At 42.1% G+C, this 18,565-nt stretch overlaps 1 protein-coding gene across 1 annotated transcript in view; it reads right to left on the bottom strand.

Moving 5' to 3' along the window:
* Positions 1-12,563, bottom strand: part of Efemp1 (EGF containing fibulin extracellular matrix protein 1) — a 67,939-nt gene extending 55,376 nt beyond the window's left edge. Inside the window, exons 1-4 of the mRNA XM_052199173.1 lie at positions 12,437-12,563; positions 11,214-11,303; positions 4,182-4,230; positions 3,662-4,048 (exon numbers count right to left, since the gene is read on the bottom strand). Coding sequence (XP_052055133.1) covers positions 3,662-4,048; positions 4,182-4,230; positions 11,214-11,303; positions 12,437-12,454 — 544 coding nt within the window. The 5' untranslated portion in view covers positions 12,455-12,563. The remainder of the gene's footprint in view (positions 1-3,661; positions 4,049-4,181; positions 4,231-11,213; positions 11,304-12,436) is intronic.
* Between the last annotated feature and the right edge of the window lie 6,002 nt (positions 12,564-18,565).

Genomic DNA, 18,565 nt, shown 5'->3' with positions numbered 1-18,565 from the left:
GAGCTGATAATAATTCAAAATGTAAAAATCTAAGTAACTTCATAAAATATTTTTTATTTCAGAAAAAAGACCATCAAACCTTAAGCAAACTATTTAAATAGCTCAACTAAATGATGGCAAATAATTTCACTAAATTATGTGAAATAAACTGAAAGTATTTTTCACCAGTATTCATCCAAATACATATATTCTCACATAACCTCATCAATTTATTTCCTTGTCAAATTCCTAAATTAGATACCAGAATATCAAGCCGATGATAGTGCATTCATCATCAGTACTGGAATCCTAACTCAGGACAGTAACACAGAACAGATGCTGCTCCTATGATCCCCTGAAAGGTGATACTATCACAACATGGGTTGGCTCTTTATGTGGGGTGACTTAAAGTTTGCCCACAGAATATTAAATAATAAAAAACAGAACATGGCCTGTTTCTTCACTTCACTTAGATGCAATTTGAAAGCTCCCATCTCCGTACTGAGGATAGAACAAGCCCTGGAGAACAGAGCCATGTCCAACTAATGCTTGATGGCAATAACCCTTGAGGTCTTCATGACCTCCTTCATGACCAGGCCCAAAAAGGAGAGCTCCTAGTCCCTGCCCATTGCACAGTGTGTATGGTGATGGCAGACTGCCCATCCTATGGGGTCGACCGACTCAGCCCCTAGCAATATGAAAAAAGTGTGGGACCTCCTAAACCCTTTCTCAAAAGAATCACCACACCACTTGGACTTGCTTAGTATAAGGAGATAATAATGGATTGATTTGCATTCTTCTGCATGCTATCCACCAGTTGAAATAGCGCCATTCATTGAAAAGGCTATCTTTTTTTCACTGGATTGTTTTAACTCCTTTGTCAAAGATCAAGTGACCATAGGTGTATGGGTTCATTTCTGGGTCTTCAATTCTGTTCCATTGATCTACCTGCTTGACACTGTTCCAATCCCATGCGGTTTTTAACACCATTACTCTGTAGTACTGCTTGAGGTCCGGGATACTGATTCCTCCAAAATTTCTTTTATTGTTGAGAATGGTTTGAGCTATCCTGGGTTTTTTGTTATTCCAGATGAATTTCAGAATTGCTCTTTCTAACTCTATGAAGAATTGAGTTGGGATTTTGAAATCAGATACACTGAAACTAACAGAAAAGAAACTGGGAAGAGCCTTGAGTCCATGGGCGCAGGAGACAATTTTCTGAACAGAACACCAATAGCTTATGCACTAAGATAAAGAATTGACAAATGGGACCTCATAAAACTAAACTTTCTGTAAGGCAAAGAACACTGTCAATAGGACAAAATGGCAATGAACAAATTGGGAAAAGATCCTTACCAATTCTATGTCAGACATAGGGCTAATATCCAATATATACAAAGAACTCAAGAAGTTAGACTCCAGAGAGTCAAATAACCCTATTAAAAGTGGAGTACAGAGCTAAACGATGAATTTTCACCTGAGTAATATCAAATGGCTGAGAAGCACCTAAAGAAATGTTCAACATCCTTAGTCATCAGGGAAATGCAAATCAAACCAACACTGAGATTTCACCTCACACCAGTCAGAATGGCCAAGATCAGAAACTCAGGAGACAGCAGGTGCTGGAGAGGATGTGGAGAAAGAGGAACACTTCTCCACTGCTGGTGGGATTGCAAGCTGGTACAACCACTTACGAAATCAGTTTGATGCTTCCTCAGAAAACTTGGCATAATACTACCACAGGACCCTGTTATATTACTCCTGGGCATATACCCAGAGAGTTCTCCAGCATGTAATAAGGACATATGCTCTACTATGTTCATATTAGCCCTATTTATAATAGCCAGAAGCTTGAAAGAACCCAGATGTCCTTCAATGGAGGAATGGATACAGAAAATGTGGTATATTTACACAATGGAATACTACTCAGCTATTAAAAGCAATGATTTCATGAAATCCTTGGGCAAATGGGTGGAACTGTAAAATATCATCCTAAGTGAGGTAACCCAATCACGAAAGAATACACATGGTATGCACCCACTGATAATTGGATATTAGCCCAGAAACTTGGAATACCCAAGACACAATTCACATACCAAATGATGCCCAAGAAGAAGTAAGAATAAAGTATGGATACTCTGGTCCTTCTTAGAAGGGGGAATAAAATACCCACAGAAGGAGATACAGAGACAAAGTGTGGAGCAGAGTCTGAGGAAAAGACCATCCAGAGACTGCCCCACCTAGTGCTCCATCCCATATACAGTTACAAAACCCAGACACTATTATTGATGCCCATAAGTACTTGCTGACTGGAGCAGGATATAGCTTTTACCTGGGAGGCTCTGCTAGTGCATGACAAATACAGAAGGGGACACTCTCAGGTAGTCATTGAACTGAGCACAGGGTCCCCAATGGGGGAGCTAGAGCAAGGACCCAAGGAGCTGAAGGGGTTTGCAGCACGCCACAGGAGGAACAAAGATATGAGCCACCCAGTGCTCCCAGAGCTCCCAGGGACAAAACCATTCACCAGATAGTACACATGGTGTTACCCATGGCTCCAGACAGATGGCCTTGTTGGACATCAAAGGGAGGAGAGGCCCTTGGTCCTGTAAAGGCTTGATGCCACAGTGTAGGGAAATACCAGGACAGGGAAGTGGGAGAGGGTTCATCGGGGAATAGGGGGAGGGGAGATGGCTTATGTGAATTTTGAGGGGGGGTGTGGACCAAGAAAGGCGAAATCATTTGAAATGTAAATAAAAATATATCTAATAAAAAATAATAAAAAGAGAAAAAAAAGAATCACCACGCCAGAAGTTCTTAGAGGATTTGTCAAGAAAAAAAAGATGCAAACCATCCCTTAGCACTGCCCAGTTAACTAATATCTCATGTCTTCAAAGGCCAGGATCCTGATGACGCTGCTTGCGTGAGTCTGCAGCTGTTTCTCGAATACACAGTTATGTGTACTCTGAAAATAAACAGAAAAGGCCAGGCAGGCGAGTTGCGGTGTAAGTGATAGAAGTAAAATGTGCTGAAATGAGACTTTTAAAAGAAAGTCACGTGAACACAGAGCCGCTCTTCAAAGTGAAGAGAAGGCAGGCTCCTTTTTTCTTTACTCCGAAGTAATGCAATTAAGTTAGTGGCAACTCCAATGACAAAGAAGCTTGAGAAACCAAGAGGGGACATTGCAGAGTGGGTCAAAAGCATGAGTTCAAGTCCCAAACAAATCACCCAAGCCCTCCAAAGATAGCTCTGCCTCTGGCAACCCCTCTCCAGGGTAAAAGCCAGCTGTCCTTAACACCTGTGTGTCCTCAGGTTCTCAAACTTGGCTGCAGACTGGAACCACACTGGGAGCTTTAAGAAACATTGAGTCCTGGAATTCATCCTTGGGAGTGTTATTTAATTGTGCTAGGGTGTGGCTTGGACCCTGAGAAACTTTAAAAGGCTCCTGAGTGATTATAAATAGAGCAGCTGAGGTTGGGAACCACTGATGATTTTTCTGATGCAGAGCTTCCACATTTGTAAAATAATAATGGCATCCACTGTGTCCACTTTTTAGGATTATTGCAACAGTGAAATCTGCTACTGCAGACAAAACACTTAGCATCATACTCTGTGTGGGAAGCCCTTGATAAATGCTAGCTGTTGCACCCTCACCAGGAGGATCAATACAAATCATGCTCACCTTGGCACACGTTATGCTCACTCTGTTCGTAACCTGCTGCACACTGGATCCGGTGGGAAGGGTTGGAAGGGATGCGCTGAGGATCAGCTGGGTTCCTCCGGATGACAAAGTTATTTCGGCCAGTTTGAACTTCAGGGCCAGCAACTGCAGTAGCACTGGCTATGAAGCCACCCCCAGGGACCACTCCACTGGTTGCCATGCTCCTGGCAGCTACAGTCCCGGTGGTAGCACCCGAAGATGCTTCTGCAGCTGGTGTCTCTTGCTGAGGCTGTTCATTATTGACAATAATTTGGGCTGTTTTAGGAAGGCAGAGATATCCTCCATAGTGGTTGACACATTTCATTCCACCTTTGCAAGCGTCTGGGACAATGTCACATTCATCAATATCTGTGGTCAGTAATAAAATAAGTCAGCGGTCTTCTCAGAGGGTGGACTGTGGTCTAGCACTCATGGGATAGGAAGAGGGCCATGTGAGACGGACACAGAGGGCTGTTCTTGGAAGTCTTAGAAGCAAACTTACCTTTGCACTGCTGTCTTACGGGGTCCCATTCATATCCATCGGTGCATTGCTGAAAAGAAAACGTCAGACATGGAACTAGGAGACAATGAGCAGCTTCCCGAAGAGGCTATCTATCATAAGAGCTCTATTCTGCTGGCTGCTGCTAGGGAAGTGAGATGGGTGGTCAGTTCCACACCCTCCCCTTTGAGACAAGTCTGTCTTAAAAGCTCATTCCTTCCCCAAAACAATGCAATGCTCCTTCCTCTCACACTGCCTTGTAGGAATGAGAGACACCATGACATCTCAACTATAGTGTACACTACTCATCAACTGCTTGGTCTGGAAACTTTCTCCTTTCTCTAAAACATATCTAAAGGGACCGTCCTCACTCTGCCATGTGGGTCAGAGCTCTCCTGAGAGCCCCTAAACTCTGCCTATGCACTGGGGCCTGAAATCTTAGAACCTGGCCATGCTATGTCTGCCTGATAATGTCTCTCTCACTAATTATCTCAGTATCTCTCTTTGAATCCCAAAGTTTGAACATTTATAGCAGTGCTGTGACTCAGAAGTGGATACCACTGAAGCAGATTGTCCTTTGAGGATTTCTCTATGGTTGCTACGATTTCTCCATCCCAACACTCTCTCTTCTCCACGGATGAGAGGTTGGGTTCTTCAGGGGCTCTGTCTGTCTGTTGACTTTTTTCTAAAACTCTGGTTCTGGGTCAGATGTTCCCTGAGTTTAGATTGGACTCCATGACCCTAAACTATCTGAGTCTAAAGATACTTTTTTCTGCTTTGTTTTTACTTCTTAAAATATCAGTTGTACCTCCAGAAGGAAGTTGAAAGATTACTAGAATGCTGGTGTCCACTGGACCTGATAAACTTTCTGAAAGCCTCTTAATGAAGAAATGTGTATTTCAAAATTCTTCTTGACTCAGGGAACTTCATACAGTGCAATGGTAAGTAGTTAGACTTTTGTTATCAGATCCTTTGTCTACTTTAGTAATTTCCTTCCTCTCTGACCGTCTATACTTCTTTCAAAATCATTCTGCTAAAAGTCCACTCTCAAAACCTCTTTTTCTGGCTGGCTGCGAACCGTAACTTTTCTCTGTGGAAGATAACAGATCGGCCTCCTTTCTAGCCAGACTCCCTGCTCTGATCATGTGAGAAAGCTCCTGCCTTTCCTATAGTGGTGTCACCAGATTCTCTTCCTTTGCCTGTTCCTCACTCTGAAACTCCAGGCAGGTCTCTGCTGCCATGTCCTCTGCTGGAGAGCTGTGCAGTGACCTCTCTCTCTCTCTCTCTCTCTCTCTCTCTCTCTCTCTCTCTCTCTCTCTCTCTCTCTCTCTCTCTCTCCCCTCTCTCTCTCTCTCCCCTCCCCCGCAATGTTATTTTTCATTATATTTTCACATATGTGTGGTATGTATGTTTGTGTCTTAAGTTGCACATGTGTGGGCGTATGTCAGTGTGTGCATACATGCATTTGCAAGCCTGATTTTGGTGCCAGGGAGCATCTGATGTTTCTGCCATATTTACTAAGGCAGAATCTCTCTATCAAACCCAGAGCTCTCTGATATGGGGCGTCTCATTAACCAGCTTGCTCTGGGGAATCCCTGATCATTTCCTTTCTGAGACTAGAATTACAGATAGACTGCCAGGTTTGCCTAGCACTCATCTGCGGTCCAAATTGTTGTCTTTACCCTTGCATAGCAAATGCTTAATGCCTTCCTAGCCTGCAGCTTCCTTACATACTGACTTTCTCTTGATGACATTTATCAAAGCTAGATTAGGGATTTATTTGATTAATATTTTATGTGTTTGGGCTCATGTGGACCTGGGATTGAACTCGGGTTGGTAGGCATGGCAGCCAGCACCTTTATCCACTGAACAATCTCTCTACCCCAAATTTTATTTTATCATTTTACTGAGTTACATAAAAGCTGTGATTAGATTTCTCCAAATGCGAACCACATTTTCCTTTAGAAAACTGAGTGAAGACTTCACTTGCCAGGCACTTACCATCTTAACATTAGGGAAGCTTCTTTTGCAAAAGATTATTTGTATTAAAATATTTCTGCTAAGTTACATCCTAATAATAAAACATATTCCCATAGACAGATAATTAAGTCTATTTACAAATTGAACTCTTTATACAAATTTTACTTTAGCTATGAATCGCAGTCTTCTATGCGTATTTAATGCGTAATTAAATAAGCAACAACCACCCAAAGTGTGAGTTTTCACAGTAAATCTGTATGAAGTGTGGGAGACAAGGAAAATCAGATGATCTCATTAATCAAAAGAAGACCCCACCCCACCTGGAGGAAACGATTATACTTCTTAATCTGTTATGTGTAGAAGATACTTGAAGTTTAGCTTGGTACACTCCTAGCAATAAGGCTGTAGGCTAAGATTACATTGGGCCCTTAATTTGATTATGTTTTTGATATAACTCTTTACTCAGTCCCCCTAACCTACTTGGACCAAGTTCACATCTTTAAAAATCTCAATATTTTCACTGTCTTTGAAAAAGATAAAAGAAACTTAATTTAGAATAGACCCAAATTTATTTTAAATCTTTCAAAAGAAACTCTATTTGTAGGTTACCTACAATTTAATCCAAACTCTTAGAGCCAAATTTCAACTTTTTCTAATTAAAAAAGAAAAAGAAGAAAAATATTAGCTGAGTCAAGCCATCTAGATTACTACTCTTCTGCCTTGATTCAATTTACTATGGTTGGGTATAACTAAGGATTTAAAATTATTCTTTCTGGAATATACTAGAGCAACTGTTTCTTTCATTTAATAGCTTTACTTCAAGATGTACTATGTTTTTAGTTATTTTAACATTAGACATAGTACTGCTGTTACAATAGATATAGAAGACATGATAAAAACCAGACCAGATCACAATGGCTAATTGGTTAAAATGATCCAGGAATTTCTTCCTTCATAGCTTTGTTAACCACTTCTCTCTCCACAAGACCCACTTTCCTGTATATTCTGCCTGAATTTCATCAGATTCTAAAAATGACCTTCCTGGAAATGTGACACATGAAACATTATTTTTCACATTCCCTCAAAAGCTATACTTGTGTCACTACAACTTCAGAGGCAATGCCTGTGTTGTTAGGATGTCAAACCAAAGGCCAAAGTTTTGTCAGGGGCTGTCTTAAACTCTCTAACCCCATGATACCTCATCAGTCAGCAGCAGATGCCAGATGGTGCCTAGTATCTTAACACCCTCTATATAAGGCTATTCTGTCAGTTTCTTTTATATAAACGAAGAGGCTGGGAATGTTAGAACCCAGGCCAGCTGCTGCGTCTGTACCTGTATCTCCTTGAACCTTCATGGTTCATTCTGCATACAGGCCGTAGGCTATCACACTCAAAGCAATCAGGGGCTACTGGGAACAAACCCTCTATAGTGGTTACACATAAGCTAAATGTGTGTCCACCCCTTCATCAAGATTCTTCCCTCAACATCACATTTCTTCTGCAAAATTTGAGACTTTCTCTCCTCCTCCTGCTGCCCATGAACCCGGCCCAGCCTGATGCTAGTACTATATACTGTGTGTGTGCTGTGTACTCATCAACCATATAGCACGGCAGCCCCTGCCTGATGAAACCCGTCTTGTACAACAAACCTTGTCCAATCTGCCGCGTGAGCTTGATCGTGCCTCAGAGCCTCCACCATGCTGTTTGTGTGTCTGTCTACATCATTAGTGCCTGAAATTTCCTCAAAGCCTCTGCCATGCTGCTATCCTGTCCATCTGTAGCATGAATAACTTCTAGTAAATTTCTTACACAAGAGTGATCTGCCTCGGTTCCTGCTCCACATTCTGAACCCACACTAGGCGCTCTCACTGAGGTCTTAGCCTTCCTGATATTTGACTTCTTTTTTACGTTCTGCTCTGTCCTTTTCTTCAGTTCTTCACTGAACAACCACCAAGCAGCTTCTGAACCGAGTTTTAGGGCTGGCAGCTCATGGACCAGAAAAGCCGGTGAGTAGAAGGAGAGTCGTACTGAGATGTCAGCAGCGTGGCAGATGCTTTTGTGTGGACAGGACAGGACAGGAGGAAAATCCATGCAGAGGAGAGATTGGACTAGGCCTTACTGAATGAGGCTCCTCTCTACCCCATGCACACACCCAGAGAGATGTGGGAATTTTGAGAATGGGGATCATTGTGAACAGAGTCATAAAACTGCTGAAGAGGGGATGAGTTCTGGTAGGGGCTGAGGTCAGGAAGGCAGGCAGGGCTGAATCCAGAAAGCCTTTCATTGAGAGTGAGGAACTAGATTTTGTCTTGAAGGTCAGGTTTTACTGGGCCTCTGAATTATTTGGGGTGCTGTATGAAGGGGACTCTATCTCTCAAGGATTTGTCAATCTAGATAGGATACCTGGAATCTGGTTCCACTTCAGACAGTACTCATATAAGTTGTCAATTATACCCCTAAAGAAGATAAGAAGCCTCTGAAAAGATTTAAAGCCCAGGAAACAGTTGTTCATTTACTATAAGTGGCAACTAATTATGCAAACAGATGTTCTGCGCCTACCAAGCTGGTAGAGGGACTGAGAAGTAAGCTCTTTTGGTGATGCTGGAGATTTACTAGGGTGAAAACTCAACCTACATTATCCCACACACCTACTCCTTCTGGTTTTCCTAACACTGTTTAAGGTGCTGCCAATGCTTTACATAAGAACCAGGGGCCTCAGCTTTGGTGTTTCCGCCAGTTTGCTTTCAAATCCTGACTACTCTCCCATTCTACAGTTACCATATTGACATAAACCTTCCTGGCCTTAGGACGAGGCCAGACTCCTCATGCTCTCATCTGTGAAGCAGGCGTACTGGTTAGATCTGCTTTCCCACCTCCGAGCTCCTGGAGACCTCAGACATGCCCAGCTCTCCTTCCCCATCCACTCCACTTGGCTCTCATCACCTCTTAGGCTTGTCTTGGTGGCTGTGCCAGGCCTTCCTTAGAACAACCTGAGCTCAGAAGCTCCATCAAGACCCAGCATCGCGTTCTTCTCTTGTAGATCAGCACCAACATTATCTACCTCAACCTTTTCTATTTTTTCTAGTGATTTGTATAATCTATGATGTTATTTAAAAGCTTTGTAGTTTTCAACAATATTTTCCCTGATATACAAGGTTGAATTGTCTCAGTAAACAAAAAATGTAAACTTCTTTTGATAGTGAAAGAATTGTTTATGTAGATAGTTGTCCAATAGTAGGTTAGTGAACCCTATTTCTATTATGAAAGGGGAATATAAGACTGCCTGTTTTATAGATACTATTCTTTCAAACCATGCCAAGATGGCAGCTCATTTGAATAATTTCATGATAAATAAAGAAGACTTGTAGTTTGTTTTAGGTATTTAGCTTGTTGCATTGGTGTTGCATTTAACTATTAAGGCTAGCCTGAAGATAGTTTCCTGGCTTCTGTTCAGTCTTAAGTCAAGTGGATAACTTTTCTGTTCTTCCATTCTAGCATTGTGGTACTCAGCTCACACTGAAGTGATTAAGAATAGTCACCCCTGGTCCTTTAACCATCTGTCATTGGGTGTATACATCTTAAAAAAGAAAAGCTTAATCTATCATCTCTTAGCACAAAAAGGGCATCATATGTGGAAGGCCTTCATAATAATAATAATAATAATAATAATAATAATTCAATCCTAAAATTGAAGGGCTTAAGCCACATGGACAGTTTCTACTCAAAACAAGTGAGATGTAGGTGACTGGGACATGGAGGAGGCATGAGATAAGCAGTTCAAAAGCAGTGACATCTGTCCAGGCACTGAGACAGACAGTCACGCCTGCAGGACAGACGGGGCTACACAGTAAGTTCCAGGACAGCATCTCAGAAAAGGAGTAAACTCTTATTAGATGAATATACTGTCTAATCCTCGCTCACTAAGAGGGCAGTAGCTTTAACCTGAATAACAAGGCGTGCTCGTGTGAAGATAAATAGCACGTGCTTTCATTTTCCTTTGTTTTAATGTTCAATTAACACAGCACTTTTACTCAATGATTTTATTTACAGTTACTCTGAACAGAAGAAGGGAACATCTGCTGAATGGGTAATACTATTGTAGGGATAACATGATGCAAAAGTGAGATAATGTTTATTATTAGTAATTGATATTAGCTCACTTCTGAGTTTTATTCTAAAAACATTTGCATTCTTTTGAATAGGATTACTTAATTTTAAGAACTGGAAAGAAGTAGAAAAATGTGTTTTTCATATACTCACCCAGGACAAATGTCATTCATCTCAGAACACTGACTGGGGGTTAGAAAACAACAATGAGGAACAAAGGCCTCATCCAGCCAGGTGAGCCTGCTCTGCCCCCTCCTGACGTGTCTATTTAGGGCAGTGGGAGGGGTTAGATGATATTTTAAGTATTTTATTAAACATTGGTTATACTGATGCAACTAACTGACCAAGTATGTCTAAACATTGCCAGAGATGCAAACAGAAGCTGCAGGATCAAGATGCCCACAGTGTGTTTTCAATTCACTTCAGCAAATGCTGTCTCCTGGTGACAGTTAAACAATTTGCAGTACTCTTACATGAACAGACAGCCTTCCTGAATCCAAGGACAAGCACTTCCTGAGGACAAGCACAGATGAGATAGTGTACTTACACAATACGTTTTCATTTGGTTTGAGTGCTACTCTGCACGCACTGACTACACCCACATGCACCCAGACTTCCAGAGTCCTCAAACCCACTGACTCATTGAATGCCTTAGAAACATAGACCTTACACAGATCTGAATTTTAAAAGAGTTCAGTTTTGGCTTTGCACAAATCATTCTGTTTTGTATCCATCTCACAAATCATCCATCTCAGCTGGTGATCTAAATGCACCTTCAAAAAGACCCAGCGCAGTTTATCAGGAATCCTAAATCCGAATCATATTAAAGTTTTGTTTAAATTATTTTGCTTCACGAAGTACTGCCCACTTGTCCTGGCAAAGATCAGTCAAGTCTTGTATCATAGACTACCACTCAATTCATATATCTCAAATTCCATCACCCCTTACCGTGTATGTGATGGTTTCCTCTGTGTCCTGTGACTTGACCAGCGCCAGAGTCAGCATAGTGAGGAAAAGCGTTTGCAACATTGTGATTCTCTAAGGGAAATGGGACAAAGAGACGTTTAGTATCAGCTACCTGGAAAATCAAATCTTTATCAGTGAAGAAACAAGCGAGGACAGGAGGATGGGGAGCCCAAAATAACCAATTTCCAGTTTGCTTTCTCACTCTCATCCCAGCCACCAAATAAGCGAGACAGGAGAAACTATTGCAGAACTGCATTACTTCATCCTGTACCAAGGTTGTTCAGCATGTGTTTATACCACACCTACTCATAAGGCTCCAGATAACGGTAGTCAAAAGGGGCTATAGAATATGATCAATGCCATCCCTCTGCCCCTCGAAGGTGGAAATGGGGGTGCAGCACCTGTCTGTTTTCTGAAACTGTAGAGTCCCTACCCATCACTCGCCTCTACCCGAAGCTCCACCCAGCTCAGCAAAAGATACCTGAGAACCAATATCAGTCACGTGGCCACAGACTTTAAAAAAAAAAGTCTAAAATACCCGAACAAAACTCGATTGATTGATCTTCAGCTCCTGATAGAATACTCCACAGAACTGCTAACTCACTGCAGGGTGACTTCTCTAGTTCCCACTCTTAAAGCTCCATTTCCATCCTTGTTCTCACACACAACTTTCTTTCCAAACTCAGGGCTTCAGGACCAGCCGCTCAAAGTCACTGAGCCCTTGTTCCTTCGTTCTCAGCTCTCAGAATGTGCTATGCACAGGGGGCTAGGCTGCCTAAGGTAGGACTTCAGACAGCTTGCAGCACAGGGCACCAATTTGGGGGTCCCTAGCCTGGTGCCTGCAGGGAAGTGAGCTCGGCTTTCTTAGATGTAAGGCGCCTGTCAGCAGGAGTTGCTGAGAGCTTTAGCTTCCAGCCGCCAGGCAATCCAGGTGCCTTTCAAACCCATACCTCAGTCACTGAAAACTCAAAATCCTGTACCTCAGTCACCAGTAAAACTCTCAGGGTTGATAGTCAGTCGCATACTCTGCCCATCCCAACAAATGTCACCCAAGTCCTGGCAAAGGCTAACAGAACCCGCACCTCCACCTCCATCTTCTCTGCTCGGTGGTTTCACAGTCAGGGACAGTTCTTGGGTCGCCCCACCACCCTTCCCGGTACAGTCCTCGTGGGTACAGTGCAGATCCCGCGACCTCGGGCTCCTACCTGCGGGGGACCGCGCATCTCTCCTGCCTCGCAACGGCAGCGAAGGAGTGCGTAGGGGAGGGCAGCCTGGTGGGTCTGAACTGGCGAGGTCTGGCAGCAGCGGCAGCCACAGGAGGAGGAGAAAGGGAGGAGAAGTAGGGCGAAGGGGGGCGGAGGGGAGGGAGGGAGGCGCAAGCGCCTTGCCCGGGCTTCAAACCCTGCGGGAAGGCGCGCCTCTTGGCGTTGAGGTCTGGGGGGCCCAGCTGTCCACTGCAGTGTGCCTCTTGGTACCCCGATTCTCAGGAATTTGAGATACAACTAATTTCTAAATATCACTCTCATCGAGCTTTTAGGCTCTACGGGAATGGATTAAATTTCTTTTTTATCTCTACAAGTGATTCCTGGGAGAATAAGTTAAGGCCATTAACAGAACTCCTCCTTTATTATTTTTTTTATCTCAGATTTTTATTTTTTGGAGGGGTGTGTGTTTTGTCTGCTTCTACAAATGGTGAAAGGTGAGAATGAATGTATTCATTTCTGGACGTACTAGATGCTAGGTGTTAGGAATGAGACAAATGAAACTCAAGTTAACAAACTATGTGACATCCTGAGGTGCGTGTCTCATCTCTCTCCCCCAACCCTGTGTGTATGTGTGTGTGTGTGTGTGCACGCGCGTGTCTGTCTTTCAACTTCTCTCCTTCCTTTCTCATCTACAGTTTCTCATTTCTCCCGATCACTGCCCATCCAAAATTAAATTAGGCATGCTCCTTGCTTCTTTCATATTAATGGTGGAATTTCAGGAATCTGAAGAGTGAATCCCTCCACCCCCTTCATCAAGTCATACCGCACAGATTGCAGCTGTTTCTGATGGGTTCTCCCGCCCTACAGTCAGGCACTTAGTTCCCGTTGGCTTCAGGTGTACCTTTTATGAACCAAGTCACCAACCGCAATTTGAAAAGCGATAGAGCCTGCTAACTCCACTGAGGAGCTAAGAACTGTCCTGTCCAGGGCAGACTGTGGAGGTTATGGAAGTGTCCAGTTGGTAGAGAGTGCTGGGGAGCAGCTGTTAGGTGGCTGCTGCTCTTCTGTCTTCAGGGTGGGTGGGCTAAGTGGACATTGCCATCCAATGGTGTGGTGACAAGCCATCCAGTACTGGACAGGATCAAATCTGCAGAACTTACCAAGTATGGAAGGCTTTGATGATTGTAGCACAGGCATTTACTACTAAGTTTCTAGTAAGTTCCCTGACCTAACAAGTCACCTATCACCCCAAACTGATTCTCTGTTTCCACACAATAAAAATCTCTCTGTGTGTGTTGCTTATTTAAACTCATCTCAGCTCTATCTTTGGAGCCATGAGGTTAAAAGTTTCCAATCACCCATCTGCAGTCCAGCGATCTTTCTGCACACTCACTTGCTGCTTTACTGCCTTAATTTAGACATCTGATGGGCATTTCTGACTGAACCCATTCCAGCCTCATATTCTCCCTCAGGCTGCTCCACCCATCAGCCTCACCATCTCAATCAATCGGAATTTCATCTCTCTCTCCTCCTGCCCAGGTCCAGCCGGCTGGCTTCATTTCTTTGCATATGCATTTAGTTCTATAGAGAACTATCCTGACTGTCTCTCTGAGATAGAGTCAGAACTGGACCATTTCTCATATCTTTGCAGCCACCCGGATTTAGCATTCTGCATCCAGATTATTGTAACAGTGCTTGATTGATCTCTCTGTGTGGACCGCAGGACCTCTGCAGCTGTTCCCATCAGAAGTTCCCGTAGATACAATCATACAGTATATAATTACTTTGGATCTGTTTTCTTTCACTCTCTGCTCTGCTTTTGAGATGAACCCTTTTTAGAAGTTTTTTTTTTTTCAATGTTGCATGGCATTGAGTTGTGTGGTTGTACCTCAAATTTTCTGCTGCCTTTTTGATCCATCTTTTGATTGTTTACCAGAGTAAAGCTGGTCTGGATAGGCATAAACGTTCCTTTGAGGTGGATACTTGAGGAGTAGAGCTGTATGTTTATCTGTACAATTAGAGGACACAGTGCGTTCATCTCCTGTGCCCGCTCCGTGTCTTCACTTGGTACGTGACAGTTACAGCACCACCTCTTCTGGCGGCTAAGGGGTCTCGTGCAGTTTTACACTACAGATCTCTCATGTCTCTGACACAGCACTTTTATCTATTGATAAAACTTGTCCAAAGCTTTTGTTGGGTTCCTTATTGATTTTGCCTGACTAGTTGTGGAAGTGATTTTCCAGTCATCTCTACAGTGGTTTATACAAGTTGAATATGTTCTTGTCTTTTTCTTGCATTTCCTCTATCTTTGGAAGTCAGTGATTTTAGTTTTGATGAAGTTTCTGACTTTCTCATATTTTGTCCCTTTTCTACTAAAAAAAAAATCTGTTTTAGAAAACTTACTTTTTGTTACAATTTCTAAAAAGTTACTGCTTTTGTCAAATGGAAAGATAAGATTTTCTACTTCTAAGGTTTTTTAAAATGATTGTGTGTGTGTGTGTGTGTGTATGTGTGTGTGTGTACACATGCATACATGTCACATGTGCAGAGGTCAGAGGACAGCCTGTGGGAGTCAATTCTCTCCTTCTACCATGTAGGCCCCAGGGGCTGAACTCAGACTCTCAGCTTGGCTTGACTCTGAACTTGACTCTCAGCTGAGTCATTTTACTGGCCCCTTGAGGTTGTTTTGAGGCTAGAACAAGAAACCCATGGAGAATATCAAAAACACTTGAATAATTGTTTTTAGATATCAGGACATCTGGTGCTCCACCCTAACAGGATCTTATTCCGGTGTCACTTCCTGTCCTAACAGTGTTCTGACTAGTGTAGAGGTGTGGCAAGCAGCAATGATGTTTGGTGCCTGTTGTTTCATGGTGGACCCTTATCCCACGTAGGACTAGTAAGAACTGAAAGAATGACCTGGTTTGTTTGTTTCCTTTGTGGTCCTGGGAATGAACCCAGGGCTTTAAGATACTAGGCAACTGGTCTGCCACCTAGTTGCAGCCCAGGTCCTGAAGGAAGGGTGGTCGGTGTTCACTGTCCCATGTGCTGTGCTCGCTCGCACTGTTCTCGCTGCCTCTTACCTGGCTTCTGTGAGCAGCCTCTCGGGTTTTCTCTAGAAACCACGAGCTTGTCTAGAAACCAGGAGCTTGTTGAGGTCTGTTCATGGAGAATCTTGAAATGCGCTCATAAGGAAAACCCGCAAGCTTAGCAGTGTACTTAAGGAGAAAGGGTCAGTGCCAGCACAACAAATGCGGCAACGCAGCTGAACCCCGTCTTTGGTCCCAGAAACTGATAATCAGACTATAATTTACAGCTTCTTATTACATTCTTCTTATGCAAAAAGGAGACTAAGGCAGGTAATAAGTAGGTAACTTACCTGGGTCACACAGTGAGGGTTCAAAGTCACCTGGTCTGGTGCCAGGAGTGGGGTTGAAAGGGTTCTCTACATTACTTCTCTCCACCAGCAGGACTCAGCATATCTGGAACAAAAAGAAGCAGACAACTACAAAACTGCAGCCATATCAACTATAAGGAGCCAAGGATGGATGAATAGGCTCAAGCAGGATGTAGTTGAACAATAAATTTGACTTGATAAATTGCTCTGAACTTAAGAGAAGCTGAGAGTTTTAAAGGCTTAAAGCTCTGTTTGGTAGGAAAAATTCAGTTTCAGAGGAGTTAGATGTTGAAGATCATGAGAAGTCAGTGTGCCCCAAGACTCTAATTTTTGAAGCATGTATCTGGATCAAATTTGCTTTGTAAGTGTGCCTTATTTCTAAGAGAGGCTCACGGAGGCATGTGTTAATTTAATACAGTAAGGAGCCATTGTTATCTCTACATTCTTAAAGACCAAGACATAAATCATTAAATTATCTGACACTATGGCCATGTAGCCAAATGAGGCAATGTTAATATGTTCTCATTTTGTAAAAGTACATTGTGTAGAAGGAGAAGTAACAATTGTAGCCAGAATTTGGATGAATTAACTGACTAATGTTACAGAAAGAATTTAAAGTAGTATTCTTAGTGGATTAATAAAAATTGATCACCTGCAAGAAAAATGCTGATCAAATTAATTAATTTCCTTGGTTAGTATTTATATCAATGCTTTAAAATGTCAATAACTTTGAATAGGTAAATTGAACATTATTGTCCATGACAATATTCTCTCAATAGGCATATATATAGGTTTCTAACATACTTACTATGATTCAAGCAAACCCAGGAATGTGATGGTGACTACTTTTTAGTGTTAAAATTCTCCCACCCTGTGTTGTCTTTCATCATTGAATTGGAATTTATGTGAAGACAAAAGAAAGAAATAACTGAAGTGAAATTTTAGCACTTAATTAGATTCTTAAGAGAAAAAAACAATCTAAACCCCCAAAGAGCAAAAGTGGAACACAGCAGAGTAGTCACACAGCCCTGTAATGTCAGAAGTTAGAAGGTTGAGGTAGGAGAATCCTGATTTGTAGGCCAGGCTGAGTCATATCTCCTCCCCTCCTGTACCACCCCTCCCTCCCCCGCCTCTCTCTCACACACACACCACCACCACCACCACCACCACACCCCACACTATTTCTGTCTCTCTACTATATATATGTCTGTGTGTGTCTATATTTGTTTTATAACATGTGCATATATTATATTTACATACATACATTTTTGAGACATGGTCTCATGTATCTCAGGCTTGCACTGGACTTGCTATATAGCAAAGGATATCCTTGAACTCTTGATCTTTCTGCCTTAGCCTCCTAAATTATCAATGTAATTCCACTATGCCTGGCTTGCCAGCAATTCTAAATGTGTTTGCTGAAAATAATGTGTGTTTATGCAATTGATTTCCAAAATGTCCTCTAAACATGAAGCCACTTGTTAGAAGATCAATTCACCAAAATGTGTGATGCTGATATTGAAGCTTGGGACTCAAAGAATATTGACAAGTTTGCATTTATGCAAGATTAATTGATGTCAAGCATGTCATTGGTGAGTCCTTTGTTTTAGTGACTTCCAGATGTATCATTCCTCAGAATCTACTTTGTGAAGCTTTCTTCCTGAATGCCAGATGGACATGAGAAAACTTTCAGTCATCTGGAGCTGGTAAATTGTTCTGAAATATTTGGAATTTTATTAGAGGCTTGATTTCATCATAGAGCAAAGAATATCTTGGACAAATAAAAGTCAAATCAATCAGAAATGATTGGAACCAGTAATTAGAATTTCCTTGGAGAGATAAAAATGTATGATGCAAAGCCCTGAGGAAGATTGCTTTCTAGCAAGTTCCCAGATCCTGTGAGGCAACCTCAGAGGTGGACACAGATGGCAAGCTTTGCTTTCAGCTACAGTGCCTCTTCCTTCCTTTCAGACTTTAGTTTTTCAGAACCCTCCCCCAGGTTGATAGGGTTTCAAGATGATTGTTTGTACTGAGCATGAAATTACAAAACCTCTCTTAAAGGACTAATTTCCCCTCAGTATGCAATTTAAAGAATTCAACTAGTGTTATTCCTTGTTGCCTGCTTGGAACCTCTCCATAATAATTTGTTAACTTTAAGATCTTTCAGTGTTCTACTTTGTAACATTAAAATAAAATTATTTTACTGATTTGTGGGGTGCAAGTGAAATGGGTTGGTAGGTAAAGCTCTGGCTATGAAAGCCTGATGATCAGGATCCCGTTACCAGAAGTCACACAGATGTGGTAGGAAGGAGAGAACCAGCTTTCCAGACTTGCCGCTAACCTTTAAATGAGGGCAGGACCATGCAGACCCTCACACACTCACAATGATAATACAATTTGTTTTTAAGATTGAAAAATCACCCTCATTTTTGTGGATTTTTTTTAACCACACAGATGTTTCTCACCTGTCCTTTAGTGACTACTTAATTGTATCTTGATTATAGTTAAATTGGGTCTTAAAACCTCCTTGGAAATATGTAAACTAATCTTTACAAGATGATGGTCCAAACAAAACCATCAAAATTTTACATATGTTGAAATCTGTAATTGTAGAAAATGTGTAATAGCTTCAGTAATCATGATTTATTATTCCCCTCTCCACATCCCAGAGTAAGCCATAACCTATATCAATGCAACTCCTGAGACCAAAGTCTAAAATGGAATGGACATTG

This window comes from Apodemus sylvaticus, chromosome 11 (assembly GCF_947179515.1).
Source record: "Apodemus sylvaticus chromosome 11, mApoSyl1.1, whole genome shotgun sequence".
Taxonomy (NCBI): Eukaryota; Metazoa; Chordata; class Mammalia; order Rodentia; family Muridae; genus Apodemus; species Apodemus sylvaticus.
The sequence above is the reverse complement of the archived record's forward strand: the minus strand, read 5'-3'. Positions and strand labels throughout refer to the sequence as shown.